Genomic DNA, 23,450 nt, shown 5'->3' with positions numbered 1-23,450 from the left:
GAAAAGGTGGAAAAATAGGGTTTCCAGGGCCCCCCCTGCACTTACTGCAAGTATGGCTTCTAAGGGACACGGCAAAACGAGGAGACAAAGAGTTATGTGATCCCAGCCCTCCTAAAGAGTATGCCTGGAATAGTCCGGGTTTATGTCTGGTGTCTCAGCATAATTATTAATAGTACCCTCTTCAATTTTCCCAGTGTGTCCCAGTTTAGATGATTAATTATACAGTCACTGTGAGGCACTGACAGAATCCTGGGTTAGAGATTTACCTTCCCAGTTGTCTGTCTTTCACCCTATCCTTGTGCTTTAACTCTAGTGCAGCAGCTGAGCCAGTCAGGATGGTGCCGAATTAAAGCTGCTTCCACGAGGAGGCTTAGTGGGTGGCAATCCTCCCTCTACAGGTAGACAAAGGGACTCAGAAATAGGGAGCAGGGCAAGGGCTGATTCAGGCTTGAGAACAGAGAGAAGGCAGGCCTGGGCGTTTCAGAATCAATCACTCAGTGAAGATGGAAGGAGACAAAGGAGAGACAGAGGCCTGAGAGGGGACAGGGCAGACTGAGATGACAGCCTGGCAGTGTTAGGTCAGGGACTTGGACGAGTCTATATAAGCTACTAATCATTTAACCATGCTTTATAGAGCAGTGGGCACAACAGCACATGCAGTTAGATACAACTGTTCTGAGGATGCTGAAAGAAAATAGGACTTGACGTAGTAAGAAGGAAAGAGAAGATGAAATGGGTAAACCACGACCTTATAGCCAGGGACTCTGGTGGAGTGATGGTGAAGAGATTAGGAACTCACGGGTTAAAAACACAATGTGCCTCAACAGAAGTCAATCTGTGGTCCAGGTCTTTCTTTTATATCAACTTCCAAGTACTACAGCCAGAGTCCCAGGAGGGTTCCAGCCTCTCTGACACCCTGAAGCCAAGCCTTTCCTCTGGCCCTGAGCTCCTCAGGCTAGCTCTGGGTCCAGTCTGCACACCTGGGCCCACACCCTCTTCTTGTCGGGAGGTGGGGGAGGCCCTCAGCCCTCAGGTCCAGTGGGGGGAGCAGCAGGAGCAGGGGGGCCGGGATCCTCCAACTGCACGTCATGTAGGTGCACCGTGGGCGTGGTGGGGTCCTTGCCCACGCCTTGGTTTGGGTCAGCCTGGTCAGGGTGGTGCCTGCGCACATGCTTGACCACCTGAAATTTCTGCTTGGCCTTGTAGCTGCAGAGACGGCAGAAGAAAGGGTGGCGGTCAGTGTGGGTGAGGGCGTGATGGCGCAGGCCAGCGGCCCAGCGGAAAGCACGGTGGCACACGTTGCACACGTAGGGCTTGGCCTCGCTGTGCTTGCGGAGGTGGGTGCGCAGCAGGAAGCGTGTCTTGAAGGCCTTGCCGCACTGCTCACACATGAAGGCCCGTGCTTCCCGGTGCCGCGTCTCCTGGTGCACGCGCAGTGCGTCGGCCCTGTTCGTGCAGTACTCACACTCGGGACACTGGTATGGCTTCAGTCCTGTAGGACAGGGCAAGGACAGGGAACACATCACCACTGAAGGAGGTGGAACAAGGATCAGTGGACCAGAGGAGTCACTGTGATCCTGGGACATAAGGAACACAAGCAGCAACCTAAGGACCATGTCTTTGGAATGTTCCAATCCTGTCTGACATTGGTGTGTCCTATTCCCAACATAGCCCCTTGTTTACAGTGGGTGCTCGATGGATGCCGGTAACTAACTGGACCTCTAAGTAGCCAACTGACAGCAATAAATACTCAAATATGACAGGGTTTCTACATGGGGAACTCCAACCCCTTTTTGGTCATGGAGTACTCATGGAATTGGGAATCCATTGAAATGGATCCCTTGTTCAACACAAGAAGTAAAAGAAAATGCTTAAGAGGGAAGCGGGAGAGGCAAAAGAAGGGGTAGAGGCAGAGGGCCTTGAAATGCATCTGGTTAATTCCTTTACTTGGGGGGGGGGCATATGCAGCAATCACAGGCACACCATCATTAACCCTTCTCTGAGAACCTGTGGTTCATGGACTTTACCCAGGAGAAAAAAAAAGGACAAGTTAAAACAGGTGAGGGGGGCTTCCCTGGTGGCGCAGTGGTTGAGAATCTCCCTGCTAATGCAGGGGACAGGGGTTCGAGCCCTGGTCTGGGTGGATCCCACATGCCGCAGAGCAACTAGGCCCGTGAGCCACAACTACTGAGCCTGCACATCTGGAACCTGTGCTCCCCAACAAGAGAGGCCGCGATAGTAAGAGGCCCGCGCACCGCAACGAAGAGTGGCCCCCGCTTGCCACAACTAGAGAAAGCCCTTGCACAGAAATGAAGACCCAACACAGCAAAAATAAATTAATTAATTAATAAACTCCTACCCCCAACATCTTCTTAAAAAAAAAAAAAGCCCACAGTCATCTTGATAATACTGTATGGGGCCTCTGATTCTTTCATTCTTTAAAAAAAACAAAACAAAACAAAACAAAACAAAAACAGGTGAGAGACTTCCCTGGTGGCGCAGTGGTTAAAAATCCAGGGGGGACACAGGTTCAAGCAATGCAATGCAGGGGACACAGGTTCAAGCCCTGGTCCGGGAAGATCCCACATGCCGTGGAGCAACTAAGCCCACGCGCCACAACTACTGAGCCTGCGCTCTGGAGCCCATAAGCCACAACTTCTGAGCCCACGCCTAGAGCCCATGCTCCGCAAGACGAGAAGCCACCACAATGAGAAGCCCTCGCACCGCAACGAAGAGTAGCCGCTGCTCGCTGCAACTAGAGAAAGCCTGTGCGCAGCAATAAAGACCCAACTCAGCCAAAATAAATAAATAAATAAATAAATAAACAAATAACAGCTGAACCCTCTACTTTCTCCTCCTCACTCATGATAGTTCCATCCTGTCTCTGTAGGGACCAGGCAGACCCGCTCAGTCACTCATGTTTGAGTTGGAGGTCCTCAACCGGAGGTGGGTGACCTTGTGCCATAATACCCCGGGAAGCTTTCGCAAAGTACACATGTCCAGACTCTCAGGTTCACCTCTCTCCTGATTCTGATAGGCTTTCAGTGGGTTGGGAAGCTATTCTGGCTTTTCAGTCTACCTACTACCCTTGATGTGAAAACAGCTGTGCACCCCAAATCTGAGTAAGGACATACACCACCTCAGGGAGGCTGGGTGTGCTAGGGCACAGGGGAACCCCTCAGGCCTGTCAAAACCATGCAGACTCACCTGTGTGCTTGGTCATGTGGTACTTGAGCTGGTTGACCCACTTGCACTTGTAGCCACAGTCAGGGCACAGATACTTCCGCTCCTCCTTGTGAATCCGCATATGGTACTGGAGGAGGGAAGAGCAAAGAGCACACCCAGAAAATGTGTACCCTTTGGTACTCACTGGATGTGGAAATAGAGCAAGCAGGCAGAGAAACTGTTGGCAGATAATCCTGTTCCCTGCACCAATCCTACCCATTCTCCCCCACTGCCAATCAGGTCTCCAAGGCCAGTCACTCTGACGCAACCCGAACCCATTCGGCCGACCCCAGGTCTGCCCTATCTCACCTCTGCCACTTATCAGCTGTGTCTTTGGGCAACCTTACCCCTAATTCTCAGTTTATTAATCTGGAAAATAGGAAACAGTAAAAGTATATCTCATATTTTTGAAAGGATTAAAATTAGTGTCCCACACAGTGTAAGTACTCAGTAAATGTCAGCTGTTATCTAGGTTATCTACAACCTATTACACGCCTTTATCACATGCCAAGCATGTATTATGGAATTTTATCTCTGTAGCAACCCTATGAAGTATTATCCCCTCTTCACAGATGAGGAATCTGAGGTTTGGAGAAGTTAAGGGACTTGACCAAAGTCACAGAGCTAATTTTCAGAAGAGTCAGGATTAAAGAACCCAGGTAGTTTAACTCCGCAACCTGCATTCCTTCCATTCCCAGACCCCCTAGCCCCTGACCTTACCTTGAGGCGAGAGGGGTCAGCACAGGCATAGGGACAGAGGTGACAGTGGTAGGGCTTTTCCCCAGTGTGGACGCGGCTGTGCCAGGTGATCTTTTGCCGGTTCTTGGTGCTGTAAGCACAGTCAGTGCACTTGTAGAGCCGGGTGCCCCCGTGCCCTTTCACGTGGTGATCTAGCACCAGCTGATGGCGGCACGCAAAGTCACAAAAAGGGCAGCGCAGAGGGGGCTGGCCAGCATCCCCAGCTGAGGATGCCGCTGCTGAAGTCTCCTCGTGCTGTTCCAAGTAGTGCTTCACCAGGCCCACCCGTTCCCGGGCAGCAAAGTCACAGAGCTGGCAGCGGTGGCTGAAATGCTGCTGCCTTCGGTGCTCGTCCAATGCCGGCCGGCTGGGGAAGGCCTCCTGACAGGCCCCACATTCGAGCCGTGGGTGCTGTTTCCGGGTGTGCCCTCGCAGGCTGGCAGGGCTGGGGCACAATAGCCCACAGCGGGAGCAGTGCAGGGGGCCCTCAGTGGCCTCCGTGGGAGAGCCAGGGACAGGGGGCGTAGGCTCGGGATGCCGGCGCAGAGCATGCTGTTTGAGTGCTGTCTCGGAGCTGAACTGGGCCTCACACTGAGGGCAGGCAAAGGCTGGGGTGCCCTGGTGGCAACTGTTAACGTGGCGAGTGATGTCATGGCGAAGGTAGCCACTATAGTCACAGAGTGGACAGAAGTGGGTAGGTGTTTTGTCGTGTACCCTCAACCGGTGCAAGCGCAGTTTTGAGTTGGTACCAAATGTCTGGGGACAGGAGCTGCAGGGGATGCGGCCAACACCTGTGTGTCGGGACTGGTGAGCCTCTAACCGGTACCGTCTGGTGGTGGAAAAGTCACAGAAAGGGCACTGATGTGGCTTCACCCCCTCATGCTTCAGCCGCCGGTGCTGCTGTAGGCACCGGCTCTGTTTACAGGTGAAGCCGCAGTCCCCACATTGAAGAGGGGGCCGGGGGCCATGGGCTGCGGCAGGGTGCCTCCGCTTCTGGTGGAGCCTCAGGGCAGCAGCAGCAGGAGCGGTGAATGGGCAGAGGCCACAGCGCAGCTCTCCAGACTGCTCAAGGGGGCAGCCCCGGGCCTGGTGAGTCCTCAGGGCCCGCTCCTGCTGGCAGCTGAAGGGACACGTGGGGCAGGAGAAGCGAGCCCCCTTCCGCTTTGGAACCAGAGCTGCATTCCCATCACCAGGGCTGCGCTCTGCACTCCCACTGCTCAGGGGAGCAGAGTCCCTGCTGCTCAGCAGGGACACAACAGGCTGGGTCTGGGAGGCGCCTCGCTTTCCTCCCCCGCCACGTCCGCCCCGGCAGCCTTCAGCCACGTGAGAGGTAATGGAGGAAAGCCGAGAGCAAAGGAACATGCATGAGTTGCAGTGAAACTTGCCCTGCTCAAAGTGGAACTTCTCAGGGGCCTCTGTGGGCGAGGAGTCTTCTGCAGGAGGGACTGTGGAGCCGGAGAGTGTGGCAACAGGCTCCTCTATGTTTTCTGGCTCCCCAGGAAGCTTGGAAGGAGCATCTTTTGGGAGCATGATCTCTACTTCTAATGGTGCAGGTGGGGGCTTCCCACCTGCTGCATCCTCTGAGGCCGGTGTGCCCGGGGGCCGAGGATGCAGAGGGATGGGTGGATCTGGTCTGGGCAAGCCCTTGTTCTTTCTGAGGAGGACAGGGCACCTCTTCAGCAGATGGGTGCTGAGGCCACGCTGTTGCTTGAAGCTGGTTCCACACTCAGGGCAGAGGAGGGGCTCTCGGTGGCCCTGGCACCCAGTCCTGGAGTGCAGACTCAGGGCCTTCTCCCGGCGGGTGATGAAAGGGCAGTGTGGGCAGCGGAAAGCCCGCCCCTCTCCCTGTATCACTACCATCTGAACCCGCCCCTCCAGCACCAGCGCCTCTGCCTGTTCTTTGTCCTGCCTCCTTAGGGCCTTGAGTAATGACTCTGATTCAGGGAACTGGGGCAGGGGTGCTGTCTCAGTGGGTGGATTTGCCTTGAAGGTTCCCACCCAGCTGTTAGGGGGCTCCTCTGAGGAAGGGGGATTTATAGGGGGCTCAGAGACCGGCTTTTCCAGAATGGACTCTTCAGCACCCAAGCCGGAAGCTCCAGCACCTTCAAAGGTAGACAGCTCTGTCAAAGTTCCATCTGGCCCTTCCAGTCTCAGAGGCCCTGAGGGATCCAGGGCCCTGAACTCCACAGGAGCTGTTTCGGTGATCTCCTCAAGGGGCGGGTTGGCCACAGGCTCCAGCTCCACTCCCAGGGCCTCTAGGTGTAGCGTGCAGCCTCCCTCATCTACCTCCGCCGGACTGGGGCTGCCAACTAGGTCATGCCCCTGGGGAACCTCACCGCCGTCCTGTTTCCCAGCACTGTCCTCCTCACTGGTCTCTGGCGGGGCCTGATCCAAGCCGGGGTCCACCACCGTCCCTGGGTCATGGTCCGGCCCCTCAGGCTGGGCAGACAGCTGACTTGAGGGCTCTGAGTCTGGTGGGGGTGTTGGGCACTGCCCGGCTCCCTCTGGCTCCTGGCTGGCATGGCGAAGCTGCCAGACCTGGTCCCCGGGCACGTAGCCGTGGGCTTTGCGCTTGTGGAAGAAGAGGGCGGTGTTGCTGAAGGTGCGATAGTCGCAGAGGGCACAGTGGAACTCTCGGAGGCGGGTGTGCTTGCAGTTCTCATGGCTCAGCAGGGCCTGCTTGTGGCGGCTCTGGTAGCTGCAATAGCGGCAGGGGTAGAGTGGGGCGGCCGTGCCGGGGTGGTGCTGGGAAGCCATGTGCTTCTGCAGCTCGTACTTCCGCTTGCAAGCGAAGGCGCACACCTCGCACATCAGGGACTTGCCCTGGTGCCGCAGCTTGTGGCTGCTCAGCTGATCAGCCCGGTGGCAGCGATAGGAGCACTGGTTGCACTGGTATCTGGTGAGGAGGGAAAAATCACAATCATAAATTAATCACAGCAACTACCAGAAACTGTGTAAATACCTACTATGGGCCAAGCTCTACACTCAGTGTTGTACATGCATCATCTAATTTAATCGTCTTAGTGAGGAGACTAAGGTACAGAAGTTAGTAACTTGCCTCGAGTTACAAAGGAAGTGAAGGGCAGACGGTCTAGCTTCAGGGCTTGTGTTCTACCCCCTACTCTACACTGCTTCCTAACGGGAGGGTATCATGAATCAGTCAACCTCTGTGGACTTCTGAGGAGCTGACATGGCTACAGCCCCACGGGGCAGGTTTCTGTGCCTAGATCCCACTCCCCCACGGAGACGTGAAAGCCACGGAGAAACCCCCTAGCCAGCTGTGCCCACAGGTCAGAGGGGAACTTGCCTGGATTTGGATGTGGCCAGGATTGGAGCCACAGGCGTAGCCCATCTACTTCACCAGGACTGGACTCAGAACTCAAATGACACCTTAGTCTCTGGGCCTCTACTCTGGGTCTACACCCCCTTCCCTGAGCCCAGAGAGCTCACACAGTGCACACTAGGCCACAGGCAGAGGTCAGCTAGAGGCAGCAGAGCCGAGATGACAGGAGCAGAGGGCCGTGCGGAGGAGTCTCTCTGGGGCCAGAAGAGAGATGGGGCCAGAAGCTGACTTTGAGAGGCGGCTAGCTTAGCTCCAGGTCATTGGGTTAGGGAGAGAGGCACGCGTGTGCTCATACCTGAGGTCGCCCGCGTGTTTCCGCATGTGCACGCTGAGGTAGTGCTTCCACTTGGTGACGTAGCCGCATTCGGTGCACATGTAATCCTTGGTGTTAGAGTGGGTCAGCATGTGCTTGGACAGGTAGCTCACGTCTCGACACGTGAAGTCACACAGCTCACACTTGTGCGGCTTCTCGCCTGTGGGGATGGGGGTGAGCGGGGAGAGAATACAAGTCAGACACGGACCGAGGGAGCGACAGACCGTCCTCCCAGCAGGCTCGCCCTGATGCCCAGCAGGAGTGGAAGCTGAGGTGCTATTCGCAAAAGTCAATGCTGTCTCACAGCCCTCTGGGACAACCACTCTTCCACCCTGACGCCAAGGAAGGTAGGGGGAAAGTGAAGACCTAGCTTTTCAAAAGTAGCTTCAAAGTCCATTCTGGATTTGTTATACAGCTTATTGGCACTAGTGGCCAACTGCTCCACTTAGCCCAATTCGTTCCAGTTTTGTGGAAGAGGAGGAGAAAAAATTAGGCAATACAACACAGTGGTTAACAACTCTGACTCCGGAGTCCAACACAGTAATAAATAGATTAATAGCCGACATTTACACTGTGCTCACTACGTGCCAGGCACCTTTCTGAGCACTCTATAAAAATGCCTTCTCTTACTGAATCCTCACAACAGCCCTTTATTATCCCATTTTACAGACGAAGAAGCTGAGGCACAGAGAAACCATAGAGCTATTAGGCAGTGGTTCAAATCCCAGTTTACTACTGTGTGTCCTCGGGCAGGTCACTTAACCCCTCTAAGTCTAAGTTTCCTGGTCTCCAAAAAGGGGGCACCAAAAATACTGACCTCACATGGCTGATATGAAGATTAAAGGGCTCAATGACGACCTGTCCCTGTACGTTGGTCGAGACCTAGCGCTAACAGGTGAGGCTGGGGCCATGTTCTTTCAGGACCATTCCCTGTTACCCCTGCCCACCCACTCAGCCCCTCTCCTTATGATGAAAGGCAAGCAACGTGGTGTTCTGGCTCTGCTTCTGATACCAGCTGTGTGATCCTGAAACAGGCCATTTAAATGTTTAGCGTTTCTCATCTTTACCTGCCTTTCTTACAAGATCGTTATGGATTGAGATAATATATATGAAAAAACTATAAAGCACTACACAAGCATACCTCAGAGAGATGGTGAGCTCAGTTCCAGACCACCACAATAAAGCAAATATCGCAAGAAAGCGAGTCCCACAAATTTTTTGGTTTCCCAGTACACGTAAAAGTTATGTTCACACATTGCACGGTAGTCTATTAAGTGTGCAATAACATTCTAACAAAACAGTGTACATACCTTAATTTAAAAAATACTTTATTGCTAAAAAATGCTAACTATCACCTGACAATGCAGGGTTGCCACAAACCTTCGATTTAGAAAAAAACACAGTATCTGCTAAGAACGATAAAGTGAAATAAAAAAAAGTATGCCTGTATAGATGTGAGATTTTAAGAAGCCTCAGAAAAATGAGATTTTGTGACTAAAGCCTGTATAGAAATGAACTGTTTAATGGAAACAATGGCTTTGCCACAAGCTGCCTAAAAACTGTCCTCCCAAACTAAAGAATCTTTGATGAGATTTTTTAATGTCTTGTCAATCCACCAATGCTTACACAGAGATCACAAATGGGAAGATGCTATAGCAGGAAGCCTGGTTTGGTTTTTACTCAAAGCATCAGTAATGCTGGTAACCAATTAAGAGCCTGAGTTGAAAACCCCGCAACTTTCAGGTCACCAGACGTGATCATGTTTCAGTGTCATGGCTTTCAAGGCTATAATATATATGGATGGCTCAGTTCCCTCACCTACTATCGCTCACGGCACATCACAAAACTTGAACTGCAAAGGAAGGTATCTGTCCTGGTCTGGGTTTCTTTGCTTTAACAGGTTGGGTGTTGACCCACCCATGCCTGATTAGGGGTGGGCAGAACCCAACAGGGCTTTAAAGGTGAGGCACGGGACTTCCCTGGTGGTCCAGTAAAGACTCTGCACTCCCTGCAGGGGGCCTGGATTCGATCCCTGGTTGGGAACTAGATCCCGCATCCCGCAACTAAAAGATCTCATATGCCTCAACTAAAAAGATCCCACCTGCCGCAAATCCTAGCCCGACCACTTTACTTGCTGAGTGACACTCAAGGCTTATTTGTAAACTGCAAATACTAGATTTATCTCTAGGAACACTAGGTCAGATGAGTCCTACGCAATGTACGCAAAGCCCTCCGGGTGTCTGGCACACAGCAAACGCTCCCGTTTGCCATCGTCACCACTATTACACGGTGGGAAGGGTGGAGCCATCTCACCGGTATGCAGCAGCATGTGGCGGATAAGCACCCTCTTGTGGGCAGTAGCAAAGCTGCACTCAGGGCACTGATGGATCTTCTCGTGAGCATGCATCTTGCCCACGTGGTCCTGGTAGGCCACCGGGTTGAAGGTGGCAAAGGGGCAGAAGGTGCAGCGCAGCTCTTCACTGCCAGGGTGGCCCTGCTTCTTATGTTTACGGAACAGGTGCTTGTTGGAGCAGGCGAAGTCACAGTGGGGGCAGTGGAAGGCATAGTGGCTTTTGTGGTGGGCCTCCATGGCTTCTGCTGTGGCGAAGAGCATGGGACACGAGTGATGGCGGCACTCCACGGCCCGCACACCGTGGGTCTCCTTCAGATGCTTTACGAAGGCCTTGCGGTCGGGTGCCGTGTAGCTACAGCCCTCCTGAAAGCAGCGAAGGGGCAGCGGCTCGGCCGCAGCTGCTGCGGTGTGGCTCTTGAGGTGCTCCTTAAGGGCCTGGCTGAGGCGGAACTCCTCCCGGCAGACAGGACAGGCATAGGTATCTGAGTAGAAGTTGGAAATATCCTCATGCATGCTGGCCATGTGGCGGTTGAGGGCATTCCTCTCCACTGCACTGTAGTGGCACAGTGGGCAGCGGTGGGCCTTTTGGCCCAGCTCCCGCAGCAGGTGGGTCTTGAGCTTGCTCTTACTGGTGAAGAACTTTTGGCAGTTGGGGCACTGGAGACTGGGGTCTGGGAAGTGGAGGTGTAGGTGCTCCACCAGATGGGTCCGCTTCTTGAAGCAGCGCTTGCATTCTGGACACATGTGGGTCTTGAAGAGGGACTCGGTGCCAGAAGCCACAGCTCCTGGGAGAGGGAAAGGCAGGGAGGGTTAAGAGTGAGATTCTTCGATAGGTCAGGGGCTGGCCAGTTAATGGGAGAACCACAATTTGCCCAGACAAATTATGCATGCATGCATGGCCTTGTTCCTTTCTTTCTAAGAAACCAAACAATAGCATCTCAAACTTTGTAGCCTCGAAGAAGAGAGAAGTCATTCAAGTACTTAGAGAAACAAAATCACAAGGACTTCTCTGACCTTGCTGTGACCTTTAAGAAGTGCTTCACCCCGCCACCCACTATTCTTGAGCTTTTATCTAGAAAGGCTCAAAAGAAGAATCTTGACGGAGCGTTCTTGTTCTTCCTGTCCTTGACCCGGAGGGCAGGCGGAAGAATCAGTAGGGTTGGTTGGAAGGAAAAGAACCCCACAGGGAGTGAGCAGAGGGAAGAGAAGGTAAAGTACTCCTACTTCTGAACCCTGGGGACATAGAGAGCTGATAATAAATATAATCAGATCCTTCCTGGTCACCTGATGGGTAAGTATGCCCCCTGTGGGATGGGTTTCAAATGCTGCTCTCCTCAGACGGTAAACTGGGAAGCAAGGATTCAGAAAAACAACCTTAGGGGGCTCAATGTCAGACAAGACAGGCTGCCAGTCAAAAACCCCTGGCATCTTCATAATATGAATATCACCCTCCCCCTCCTCACAAAAGAGCTTTCTGCCTGGGGAAAACCAGCCCCGAGAGCAAACTCTATTTACTCTTACCCTGTGTCACCAGGGTCTGTGCCCATTTATCACTTTCCCACTAGACATGTCAAAGTGGAATGTTAGGAACTGAAGGATCTGAACTCAAACTCAGGAAACCAAATCCCAGAGCCTCAATACCACGCTCCCCACTGTCCGTTCCTCCCCCCCACCAGGAGGTTCAAGCCCCATCACATCATTACCCTCCAACCGCTGAGCCCCCTGGCCTTTCTCCAGGGCTTTCTGGGAGTTCTGGCTGCCACTGTCCTCTTCTTCCTCTATGTCCTCCTCTTCAGCTGACTCCTGCCCAGGCAAGGGTGCTCCTACTTCCTCGGAAGGCTCTCCCTCTCCTGGGGACACTCTGAGAGCTGAAGATGCAAAGAGCTTGATGACTAGAGGAGCCAATGCAGGGCTGAGTGCCTGTACTTCTCACCTCCCACCATTTAGCATAAGGGAATCCGGGGTTCTAAGTATATTAATTTACTCCCACACAAGACAGGGATAGGAAGACCAGGAGCTAAGCTGTCAGTGATACTCCAGTCTGAAGTAAATCAAACCTCAGATAACACCAACCTCCGACCCCTTGAAGGCAAGATCTTTGAGGTCACTTCAGTGGGGGGAGGGGGCAGAGAGGTAGAGAATGGGCGGACTAGACTGTACTTCCCTGGCTCAGGTCCCCAGGGTTAACGGCTGGTGGCTCAGTGTGGGCGAACATCCCTGACCTCTAAACTTCTACTGAGAAACCCAACTCAGCAATGCAGGATCACATCCTGTGCTCTCAAATCCATTCCTTCTCTCCCTCAGTTAGAGGCAGCTGCCTCAGTAAGGCAAAGATGTATGACTTTTTCCCAGGAAAGAGGAATCTTCTCTTTGTACCAGAGCACAAATCAGTCTTAGCGAGCCAAATTCTCTCATCAGAACCCTGGCCTCTCCTGGCCTGGCTTCTCTATTTCTTCCTGCTCCTCTGCTCACCCCACACTCTTTTTGAGACCAAGAGGAATAAGAATCATTGAAGCACCACCTCCCTTGAGGGTTTCTTTTTAAAATAACCCCAGCTTCTCCTGCCCAATACCACTTGCTCTAACAGGGAGTCTACAGGCATTCTACCAATGGCTACAGCCACTGATGGGCAGTTTAGCTTCTGCCCTCAGAAAGTTCTGAAATGGATCAGAAGAGACATTGGTTAAGTAACTTCAAGGCCACAGTGTAGCTTAAGCCAAACTTCATTCATTGTCATGGACAAAGACTGCCTCTTTGTCCCATATTTTCTGCCTGGTCCGGGGTGTCTAGATGCCTTCCCACATCAGCTGATAATCCCGTCCTCCTGAGCCACTACCCCGGATTCTCTTCAATTCAGGCTTACATTCATGGCATTAGTAACAACTGCCTCTGCTACAGACCAATTGCAGCTGCAATCCAGGCAGGATACTGCTGGGTCCTTGGCCTCATACCTGGCAGCAGCTCCTGCGATGGAAGACCCTGAACAGCAGACAGTTCTCCCTGTGTCCCGGCCCCGTGACTCCGCTGATGCTGCCGGAAGAGTTTGATGTTGGAGCCCACGAAGCTGCAGTGGTTGCAGTGGAAAGGGTAATGGCCCTGCCGGTGCAGCTCCATGCCCTGCTGGCTCCCGAAGAGCAGGGGGCAGCCCCGGAAAGAACAGGGCACGGGAAGCGCTCTGTGGGTCTGCCTCAGGTGGTGCTGTAGACCCTTGCGATCTTGAGCAGAGAACACACAGCCAGACTCTGGGCAGGAGAAGGCATCTGGAGTGCCCCGGTGAATCTTGAAGTGGCTCTTCAGGGCCTGGGGCTGGGCAAACTCCTGTCTACACACAGGGCATGGCAGGGGGCTATCTGGTGGGCTCTGGCCCTGCAGAGGGCCAGGGAGAGTGAGGTTGCTGGGGGGCAGCTCTACAGAGCAGGGGGGGCTAGCAAGGCCCTGCACAGGCTGTATAACGGTCTCAGTGCACTGGTGCAGGGACAGCAGAGTGGGCTCTGCGAAGCTCTGCTCACAGCGCTCACAGAAGTACACCTCCACCACCTTTACCAGGACACCTGCAGGCAGAGGACCGACAGAGAAAGGCACAGAATCAGACAGAACAAGACTCAGAGGAGTTAGTTACCAGTAGAAAATGTAGGTGAATTTTTTAACATTCATGGAATGGAGATGGACTTAAGTCTGATTCTACACCTTAAGTCTGATTTTCAAAGCCCCCTAAGGTCAAAGATGGTCTATCTTGCACGTGTGTTTGGATTCCCAGTATCTTGCACAATACTTGGCACAAAGTAGGTACTTCATAAATATTTGTGAAGTGAATGTAACACGTATTAACCAAATCCAGAAAGCATTAAGAAAAGGCGATATGTTTTGCCCAAATAAAAAATTAGAAACTTCCAAAAGAAGAAAATGACAATCTGAGGAAAATATCTGCAATATACATGAAAAAGCGTTATTTTATATCCTGTGAAGAGATTTTCAAAGGCACAGTAATTCATAAAATGGAGGACATCCTTTCTGAGATGAGCCAGATCACATTCATAATAATTGCTGCCATTTCTTTTTTTTTTTTTTGATAATTTTTATTTTTTAAATCAATTTATTTATTTATTTTTGCCTGCATTGGGTCTTCGTTGCTGCGCTCGGGCTTTCTCTAGTTGCAGCAAGCGGGGTCCACTCTTTGTTGCGGTATGTGGGCTTCTCATTGTGGTGGCTTCTCTTGTTGCGGAACACAGGCTCCAGGCGCGTGGGCCTCAGTAGTTATGGCTTGCGGGCTCTACAGCGCAGGCTCAGGAATTGTGGCGCATGGGTCTAGTTGCTCCACTTGCTGCCATTTCTTAAGCAACTGGCAGGACCTTGACAAAGAAAGGCTTAGGAAACACTTTTGCTTGGTCCTCCAACTGCCCTATGAGAAGAGGGACCTGGGATGCTGCAAGGTTAAGGCCACCATGCCTGTTAATGGTGGAGCCCAGGTTTGTCCTACATTTATTCTGGTGGTTCTTTTTCTCTTTATTATTTTTTTGTTTAAATAAAAATTCAGTGCAACAACAGAACTATATAAAGAATGACCACCTCCCACCCTCACACACATAATTTGGTCTATATCCTTTCAGACCTTTTGGGGTCATTTTTTGGCAATTTGCTTTCTTTTAAAGTTTATTTACTTATTTATTTTTGGCTTTGGGTCTTCGTTGCTGTGCGTGGGCTTTCTCTAGTTGCGGCGAGCAGGCTTCTTATTGCAGTGGCTTCTCTTGTTGCAGAGCATGGGTTCTAGGTGCACTGGCTTCAGTAGTTGTGGCTCTCGGACTCTAGAGCGCAGGCTCAGTAGTTGTGGCACACGGGCTTAGTTGCTCCGCAGCACATGGGATCTTCCCAGATCAGGGCTCGAACCTGTGTCCCCTGCAATGGCAGGCGGATTCTTAACCACTGTGCTACCAGGGAAGCCCCGGATATTTGCATTTTAAAAAATTATTTTCACTTGCTATATATCAAGGATATTTTTATCTATGAGTAGGACATTTAGATCTACCTAATTTTTTTGGTCCAGTTCATGGTACTTCAGAGCACGGGTAAATCAAAATGAAATTTTGCTCTTACTGATAGATATCTGGGTTGTTTCCAACCATTACAAATAAAGCTGCCCTACACATCCTTATTCCTGCATCCTTGTGCATGTGTGTGACTCTTTCTATAGGACAGATCCCTAGAAGTGGAACTACTAGGTCAGAGTACATGTCTTTTAAAATTTGTTTCATGGATAAATTGACTTTCAAAAACTTATGCTAATTTATACTCTATAAACTATAAGATAGTGTCTGTTTCCCCCATAGCCTCACCAACACTAGTTTTATAAAAATTGCTTAATTTCTGCCAAAATTGAGAAACAATAATGGCATATTATAGTTAAACTGGAATTTGTGTGTTAGTGAGATTGAATATACTTATGGTTATTAACTATTTTCATTTCTTCTTTAGTAAATTGCACATAGATTTCTTTTCTCCCTTTCTAAAAAAATACTGTTTCTTTTTCTTATTGTGGAGCTCTTTGAATTTTAAAGATATTAACTCTTTTTTATACATTGCAAATGTTTTATATATTGCAAATGTTTTTCCAGGTTCCTTTTTAATTTATTTATTATTTCTTTCACCACATCAAAGTTTAGAAATCTTATACAATCAAACTAGCTAATCTTTCCCAGTATTCTTTGTACACTACCAAGGAAAAATGGTACAACTGTAGCTGGAAGACGACAGTTACAAAACAGGGACGTTACCTAAAAATAAGAAGTTGAGATGTGGGAAGATTAAAGGGAGGACTCTTTCTTCTAACGTAAATATAAATTATTCAACTCCCACTCTTAACGGCATGCCTTGGGTGATATAAGTATGTTATCCGCAAGAAACTAGAGCAGGGAAGTACTGCTAGGAAGCCCTGCCAAGCCCTGGGTGGTGGAGAGAGGCTGGGCCTTTTGCCTAATCCCTGGCTGCAGTTCCTGGGTGGGAGGGTCAACATGGAGAAGAGAATCCTTGAGGACTATAGGAGTAAGGACTGGGCAGAGGTGTCAGAAAGGTCTTCCCTTCTGGATTACCGCCTAGCAGACGTGAAGCCCTCACAGGGATAGACTGCCAAGAGCTTGGTACAAGTTGTGCACCACCTCGCCAGACTTCAATCAACATTCACCAACTGCAAATCAAATTACAACATCTCTAAGTATAAAAATAGGATGCTACCTTGTGTCTTCATCATATTTATATACAACGATCAAACACAGCACAGACAAAAACTCAGGGTTGCTTGTCTCACTGGCCTGCTAGCAACTGTGTTGGTACCTGGGGTCTCTCCAGGAGCACCTGGGGACAGGTTTCCAGCTACTGCTTCCACAATGATCTCCATGTTCTCTGTGTCCTCTTCAGTTGCTGTGGTTTCTACCAGCAGGCAGCCTGGGTCAGCAGGCAAAGGTGGAGGGCTCCCAGAAGGACAGGGGCTCTGGACAGGCTCTAGGAGTCCACGGTTAGAGAGAGGTCGGGGGATCAGCAATAGCTCAGGGCACAGTCCATCCATCTCCCCAGTGCTGTTGGCTGGCTGTGAGTCCAACACAGGGTCTGTCATCACCACCAACTTGTGTGCTATGTCCTCTCACGTGCTGATAATCCAACCAGAAGAAAAACCAAACAACATATAATTAGATCTCTCACTTTCTTCCCACTTGGTGTGGGTGCACAGCCCAGTGCCTGCCCAATTAGGCATTTCCTTGTATGGCAGCAGGCCATACGTAGTTAACCTAGAAATTTTCTTTTTATGACAATGTTTAGAACAAAAAGCATAAACATGTTAATAGGGATCAATATAGGAAAGAGACAAGAAGTTGTAGCCAATATATTAAAGACTGTTTCTTGGAGCTAAGTGATGTTGGTCAAATTACTAAGCAATCTCGGTCTCAGTTCTCTTACCTGCAATAAAATTGGGTGGGACCAAGGGATCTCAGAGGTCCCCTCCCCTCTTAACATTTTATGATCTCACTATTCCTTAGCTCAAAGCCCTTCCTTCATGATCTGGCCCCTGCTGACCTCTCCAGATTCATCTTCCACCTCTCTCCGCAAAAGATCTCTGAACTGATGATTCAACTTGTCATTGATTTGCCATTCCCCAGACTCACCACATTCTCTTCTGCTTCCATAACCTTACACATCCCTCTCTCGGCTTGATGGGCCTTCTCCCCTTTGCCATCTCTCTTGTCTGGCTAACCAACTCCTAACTATCCTTTAAGAATCTGCACAAATGTCACTTCCACTAGGATGGCTTCTGGACACCTTTCATCTAAGTTTCTCTCTCTGAGGTCCTAATGGCACATTGTACATAGCTCTGTCAGAAACTGTGTCACACTGCACTGTCATTTACCTATCAGTCTCCCTCCCTAGACTTGGAGCTTTCTGAGTGGAGTTTATTGATGTTATCACTTCACTGAACCACAACAGTCTATGCAAGTCAGACAAATAAGGGAATTCTAGTGAAGAACTCCAGACACAGAAATGCATCAAAGCAAATTTAGGCTTCTACTAAGATATCAAATCAGTGATGCCTTACAAGTTAACACACCTGGAGAAATTTCTAACAAATTGACTATGGCCTCACATTGAACACTGGAACACAACTGAGAGATGAATATCAAGTAAATTGCATATCTTGTTATACACGGCTAAAATTAGTCTAAGCTAAATAACTAGGAATTAATAAGAATGACAGTAATCATTTCATGAAATTGAGTCATGGAGGTCGAGTAATGGCTTAGGGTTAGGAAATCAGGTTGCAGCTGAGAATTCGGCAACTCAAAGCCTCAGATCACGGAAATTCGGAAGGTGGCAGGGCAGGGCACTTCCGCCCTCAGAGGATTCTCTGGAAACCACAGCCTCCACTTATCATCGCTGCTCTCGGGAGTCTTCCAGCTCGGGCAGTATACTTGCCTTAGGGGGGAGCCAAGGAGGACGCGGTGTCGTCTAGATTGAGCCGCTGGAAGGCGGAGTGAGGTGGGACATAAGTGGGCACAAGAGAAGAAATGAACTTATCCTCGGGGCACGGGTACTGAGAAAGAGAAAGGACAAATTAAGGCAGAGAGAAGGCCTGGGAAAAGGATGAGATCCAGCCTGGGGACCAAGGCACCCGGTTTCCACTTTCCTGTGGGCTCTGACTCACCGCGTGGCCTTGGACAGATACAGTCCCCTCGCTTCTCGGGGCCTCAGCTTTTCTATCTGTAAAGTGGAGGCGATGACAGACAGCGTCCACATCGTTGGGCGGGAGCGGGAATCACAAGTGCCAGCAAATGAGAAAGCCGTTTTGTAACCTGCAAGGCTTAGGATGGAGCATCGTCATGCTTATGGTCCTAAGGAGAGGCAGCGGGTAACCGGGCGCGGTCTAGGGCAGTGACGCGACCGAGGCACCGGGGCGGCTGATGTGATGCGCCGGGGCCTCGCTCGTCGCCGTGCTCCCTCCAGCACTTATCCCGAGCGCTCCCACCGCCCAGGCCCACCCCTCACCCTGGTGCTCGAGAAACTTTTGCCTCCGGCCTGCTCCACCCGCACTCCCTACTAATTCCCGCCCCGCTGCCGCTCGCTTACCTCCCGGCCCTGCGCGGGCGGGAGCCTCACCTCTATGGTCGACCAGCGGCTGGAGTCGCCTCCCGTGACTCCTTTTGTGCGACCGCCTCCGGCCCAGCCGCCTCTAGCACCCGGGCATTTGGAGGCCGCTCTCTCTTCCTCTGTGAGGCTGGCGGAGTACTCTATGGTTCTGTCGATCGTTCCTCACCCCCACACCCCCTCCTGGCCTTGAGGCCCAAAGAGTACCATCGAGAGTTGTGGAGCAGAGTGGCATAGCCTTCTTGGTGGGTGTGGCGGGAAGTAGATGAAACAACTCGGGGGCCGGGCGAAGCAGCGCTTCACTGAAGAGCGAAGGGGTGAAACCATCGAGAGGGAGGGCCAGAGAGTCATGGCGGTAAGGGGCGGGGGAGTGACCGATTATTCCAAACCCCGCTGCTGGAGGCGCGCGCTGGGGTGTAGAGGGGGTTCGGGAGGGGGCTTCTGGGCGACCGACAAGGACCGGGAGGGGGAAGGGCTTTGTCTGTAACCTTCCACGCATACGAATTTTGGAATTCTGGATCCTCTTCTGAGCTTCAGCGGAGGTCACTGCTGTCAGTTCACCAAACTGCGTGCCAGGCGTAGAGCAAAGTGGCAGGGGGGCGGGTGAGGTGCGCTAGAAAAGATTTGACCTCCTACCTTTCGGGATCTTACAGTCTAGAATCAGGCCCTGTCACATTTTATTGGGGGTGGAATTCGAGGAAATCTCCTTGGAGAAAGTAGCAGATGGGCGGGACTTCAACTGGAGAGAATGGAGGAAATAAATTAAAATGGGCATTCCGAGTCAAGAGAACTGCTTGAGCAAGGAAGAAGGAGGTTTGTATATTTGTTCAACAGAGAGTATTAGGAGCTAAGCCATTAAAGGTAGGTGGGCCCCGTATTGTGGAGGCAGAGGAGTTTTTACCTAATTCAGGGACCTGTTGAGAGCCAGTCATTGGAGGTGTTGGAGTAGGGAAAGTAGTGGGATTCAAGCAGATCCTTATGAAGAAAGATCTGGACCCCTGTGTAGCAGTTTGGTGAAGCAGGACGTGGAGACCCATTAAGATGCCACTTCAAGAACTATAATTATTATTATTTTTTCTTTGCGGGCCACTATTGTGGCCTCTCTCGCCGCGGAGCACAGGCTCCGGACGCGCAGGCTCAGCGGCCATGGTTCACGGGCCCAGCCGCTCCGCGGCATGTGGGATCTTCCCGGACCGGGGCACAAACCCGTGTCCCCTGCATCGGCAGGCGGGCTCTCAACCGCTGCTCCACCAGGGAAGCCCCTAAAATTAATTTTGAAGAGACAATTTAGGTGGGAGGTAATAAAAAGCTAAACAGGACATTAGCAGTAAAGGAGAGGAGAGGATATTTGAAGTACATGACTCATAATAGCAAGGCATGAGGTTACTGACAGGTTGACAGAAGACAGTAGCTTCTTCATCCCCTCCTAACTCTGGCCAGTGGGCCCCTTTCTAACTCAGCTGGTCCCAGGGACCACAAAAATTCTGTCCATCCATTATCCTGATGTGAAGCCGGTTATATGGTTCTCTCAGGTTTAAGGAATCTCCAGACATAGTCGTCTGGCAAGAAACAGGTATGAACAGGATAATGAAAGGCAAAAAGGGGCAACTGGCCCAGAGTCCCATCCCTTGCATTCCAACACCAACCCCACCCCACAAAGGGAGGATATTGAAGCACACAGTAATGCTGACCTGTCCTTCCTGCTCCCAGCTTCTGCCCGGGGGGAGGGGTGTGTTGAGGAGGAATTTCAGAGTCCATTTTCTAAACTAATCTTGTGCTTTGTCCCATCTCCACTGCTCCCCACCCCCAGGTCTTGAAAACGCCTTGGGGCCTGTAAGATTCAGTGTTTTCCTTTCAAGATGCCCCTCTCAGACTTTGTTCTGGCCCTGAAGGACAATCCCTACTTTGGGGCTGGATTTGGGCTGGTGGGTGTGGGCACAGCCCTGGCCCTGGCCCGGAAGGGTGCCCAACTGGGTCTGGTGGCATTCCGGCGCCATTACATGATCACACTGGAAGTCCCTGCTCGAGACAGGAGCTATGCCTGGCTGCTTAGCTGGCTCACTCGCCACAGTACCCGAACTCAGCACCTCAGTGTCGAGACTTCGTACCTTCAGCACGAGAGTGGCCGCATCTCCACTAAATTTGAATTTGTCCCCAGCCCTGGAAACCACTTTATCTGGTAAGGTTGGGAACCAGAGAGGGCTCTGAGAGTAGAAAAGGAGAATGAGGGGAGGTGGGTTTGACCCATTCGTTCACCTCATTTTGACCATTCTTATTCAGGTATCAAGGGAAATGGATCCGGGTGCAACGGAGCCGAGAGATGCAGATGATAGACCTGCAGACGGGGACCCCCTGGGAATCTGTCACCTTCACGGCTCTGGGCACTGACCGAAAGGTCTTCTTCAACATCCTGGAGGAAGGTGTGGGATGGCACAGACAGGCTTTATGGGGGCAGGGGGTGGCAGTTGCAGGGATGGGGTCTTCGACATCAAAGGAAGAGAAGCTTGGAGAGGAGGAACAGGAGGCTCTGAGACCATGGGAGCACTGGTGGCTAGGAAAACTGTTTTGGTATACTTTTTTTTTTTTTTTTTTTTTGCGGTACGCGGGCCTCTCACTGTTGTGGCCTCTCCCATTGCGGAGCACAGGCTCTGGACGCACAGGCCCAGCGGCCATGGCTCATGGGCCCAGCCGCTCCGCGGCATGTGGGATCTTCCCGGACCGGGGCACGAACCCATGTCCCCTGCATCAGCAGGCGGACTCTCAACCACTGCGCCACCAGGGAAGCCCGAGGGAAATTGTTTTGGCACAGCTCTGCCTAGTAGCATGGCAAAGAGAAATTATTGGCTTTGTCTCATCTCCCCCCTCCCAGCTCGAGAGCTAGCCTTGCAGCAGGAGGAAGGGAAGACAGTGATGTACACAGCCGTGGGCTCTGAATGGCGCCCCTTTGGCTATCCACGCCGCCGCCGGCCACTGAATTCTGTGGTTCTAGAACAGGGTCTGGCTGACCGAATTGTCGGAGACATCCGGGAATTCATCGATAACCCCAAGTGGTACACTGACAGAGGTGAGAAGCAGCTGGGGTCTTCGCTAGGTTGTTTTTGATGTGGTATTAGAACAGGAGGGAACACGCTGGTCTTTGTGGCCAGGTATAAAGCTGTGGGCTAGCGCTTTATATTTGTGGGCAAATATAAAGCTCTAGACTAATTCCCATAGACGAAGCGGGGAGAAAAGTTGTCTACGGGAATGATTTCTTCCAATGCCAAAGTCATCAGGCCTCCAAGGAGCAGAGTTGGGCATGAATGTGGACATCTGGGGCAGAGTACATGATTCATTTTAGGTCTTGACAATCATCCCGGCTGTATTCTTAGGCATTCCCTACAGACGTGGCTACCTGCTTTATGGGCCCCCTGGTTGTGGAAAGAGCAGTTTTATGTGAGTAGAGTCAAACTTCCCTTAACCCTCAAACTGGAGAGAAACTGGACTGGTGGGGTTGGAAAGGGAAATGAATGTGGGGAACAGGAACCGGGATAAACATGAGATGTGTGGAACACTAGCAGGGTATGGTGAAAGGTTTAGGCCTCCGAGACAAAACTAGTACAGTGAGGAACAAGCAGCTGGGCCCAAGGACCAGTTCTCAGGTTGCCCATTACCTGTCATCCCTCCTCCATAGCACAGCCCTGGCTGGGGAACTGCAGCACAGCATCTGCCTGCTGAGTCTCACAGACTCCAGCCTCTCTGATGACCGGCTCAACCACCTGCTGAGCGTGGCACCGCAGCAGAGCCTGGTGCTCCTGGAGGATGTGGATGCTGCCTTTCTCAGTCGAGACCTGGCTGCGGAGAGTAAGTGAGGGAAGTTGACGGAAGGGGGAGTGTTTCTAAATGAGGAACAGTGGAAGAAAGGAGAAATCCAGAGAGCTGATGGAGGACACCTGGGTTAGCAATGAGAGGCCACAAGACGCATTGATAAGTAGGGGGACATGGTAAGTAAGGAGTAGAAGGGGATGCTAATTTTAAGTAGGGCTATGATCACTCACGCTTTATCTCTGCCTTCTTCCAGACCCAGTGAAGTACCAAGGTCTAGGTCGTCTCACTTTCAGCGGCCTGCTCAACGCCTTGGATGGCGTGGCTTCCACTGAGGCACGCATCGTGTTCATGACCACCAACCATGTTGACAGGTGAGGAGTGAGGTACTCAAGACTGTGAGGCAAGATTCCACCCCCTCACTATATTAGGAGGATCAGGAGGTTCAGCGGGACCTTTTTTTTTTTTTTTTTTGCGGTACGTGGGCCTCTCACTGCTGTGGCCCCTCCCGCTGCGGAGCACAGGCTCCGGACACGCAGGCTCAGCGGCCATGGCTCAAGGGCTCAGCCGCTCCGCAGCATGTGGGATCTTCCCGGACCGGGGCACGAACCCGCGTCCCCTGCATCGGCAGGCGGACTCCCAACCACTGCGCCACCAGGGAAGCCCTAGCGGGACCATTTTTGGGGGTGCTGGTGGCACTGCTGCTCATGACTCTGCTTTTGCTGCCTTCTTCTCTTAGGCTCGACCCTGCCCTGATACGCCCTGGGCGAGTAGACCTGAAGGAGTACGTGGGCCACTGCTCACGCTGGCAGCTGACCCAGATGTTCCAGAGGTTCTATCCAGGGCAAGCAGCTTCCCTGGCCGAGACCTTTGCAGATCATGTCCTTCAAGCTACAACTCAGATCAGCCCTGCCCAGGTGCAGGGCTACTTCATGCTTTATAAAAGTGACCCTGCAGGGGCAATTCACAATGCGGAGTCTCTGAGGAGGTGACAACTGGGCTGTGCCCAGCCCTTTCCTCCTCTAGGAGATCAATAAACACCTGTCATGCTA

At 51.7% G+C, this 23,450-nt stretch overlaps 2 protein-coding genes across 15 annotated transcripts in view; one reads left to right on the top strand and one right to left on the bottom strand.

Annotated features, from left to right (window-relative positions):
- ZNF142 (zinc finger protein 142) overlaps positions 1-18,727 on the bottom strand; it is a 25,924-nt gene extending 7,197 nt beyond the window's left edge. Inside the window, exons 1-10 of one of the 12 annotated variants that reach the window (XM_027121319.1) lie at positions 18,610-18,727; positions 18,158-18,344; positions 16,297-18,046; positions 12,924-13,523; positions 11,676-11,840; positions 9,933-10,757; positions 7,602-7,779; positions 3,946-6,859; positions 3,208-3,313; positions 608-1,528 (exon numbers count right to left, since the gene is read on the bottom strand). In XM_027121319.1, the coding sequence (XP_026977120.1) occupies positions 1,023-1,528; positions 3,208-3,313; positions 3,946-6,859; positions 7,602-7,779; positions 9,933-10,757; positions 11,676-11,840; positions 12,924-13,523; positions 16,297-16,576 (5,574 nt within the window). In that variant the 5' untranslated portion in view covers positions 16,577-18,046; positions 18,158-18,344; positions 18,610-18,727 and the 3' untranslated portion in view covers positions 608-1,022. Of the gene's footprint in view, positions 1-607; positions 1,529-3,207; positions 3,314-3,945; positions 6,860-7,601; positions 7,780-9,932; positions 10,758-11,675; positions 11,841-12,923; positions 13,524-16,296; positions 18,047-18,157 lie in introns of those variants that run through there. The other 11 variants (XM_027121310.1, XM_027121336.1, XM_027121329.1 and 8 more) reach the window with 11 other exon arrangements.
- Positions 18,694-23,450, top strand: BCS1L (BCS1 ubiquinol-cytochrome c reductase complex chaperone). 3 transcript variants are annotated; one of them, XM_027121409.1, is made up of 8 exons: positions 18,694-18,952; positions 20,408-20,776; positions 20,878-21,017; positions 21,467-21,661; positions 21,966-22,029; positions 22,268-22,437; positions 22,655-22,772; positions 23,138-23,450. In XM_027121409.1, exons 2-8 carry the CDS (start codon positions 20,457-20,459, stop codon positions 23,388-23,390), a joined length of 1,260 nt encoding a protein of 419 aa, XP_026977210.1. In that variant the 5' UTR covers positions 18,694-18,952; positions 20,408-20,456; the 3' UTR covers positions 23,391-23,450. The 3 variants fall into 3 exon arrangements, with proteins under 3 accessions (XP_026977210.1, XP_026977217.1, XP_026977228.1); XM_027121416.1 differs by lacking the exon at positions 18,694-18,952 and adding an exon at positions 18,978-19,410; XM_027121427.1 differs by lacking the exons at positions 18,694-18,952; positions 21,966-22,029 and having other exon boundaries at positions 19,788-20,776; positions 22,273-22,437.

This window comes from Aethalodelphis obliquidens, unplaced genomic scaffold, assembly GCF_003676395.1.
Source record: "Aethalodelphis obliquidens isolate GAN/ISIS:26980383/991018 unplaced genomic scaffold, ASM367639v1 scaffold2, whole genome shotgun sequence".
Classification (NCBI taxonomy): domain Eukaryota; kingdom Metazoa; phylum Chordata; class Mammalia; order Artiodactyla; family Delphinidae; genus Aethalodelphis; species Aethalodelphis obliquidens.
The sequence above is the reverse complement of the archived record's forward strand: the minus strand, read 5'-3'. Positions and strand labels throughout refer to the sequence as shown.

Excerpts from the sequence above, each read along its gene's own strand:
- BCS1L (XM_027121409.1), top strand. The coding sequence starts at position 20,457 with ATGCCCCTCTCAGACTTTGTTCTGGCCCTGAAGGACAATCCCTACTTT. Across the intron at positions 22,030-22,267 it reads TGTGGAAAGAGCAGTTTTAT|CACAGCCCTGGCTGGGGAAC; the intron begins GTGAGTAGAGTC and ends CCTCCTCCATAG. Across the intron at positions 22,773-23,137 it reads ACCACCAACCATGTTGACAG|GCTCGACCCTGCCCTGATAC; the intron begins GTGAGGAGTGAG and ends TTCTTCTCTTAG.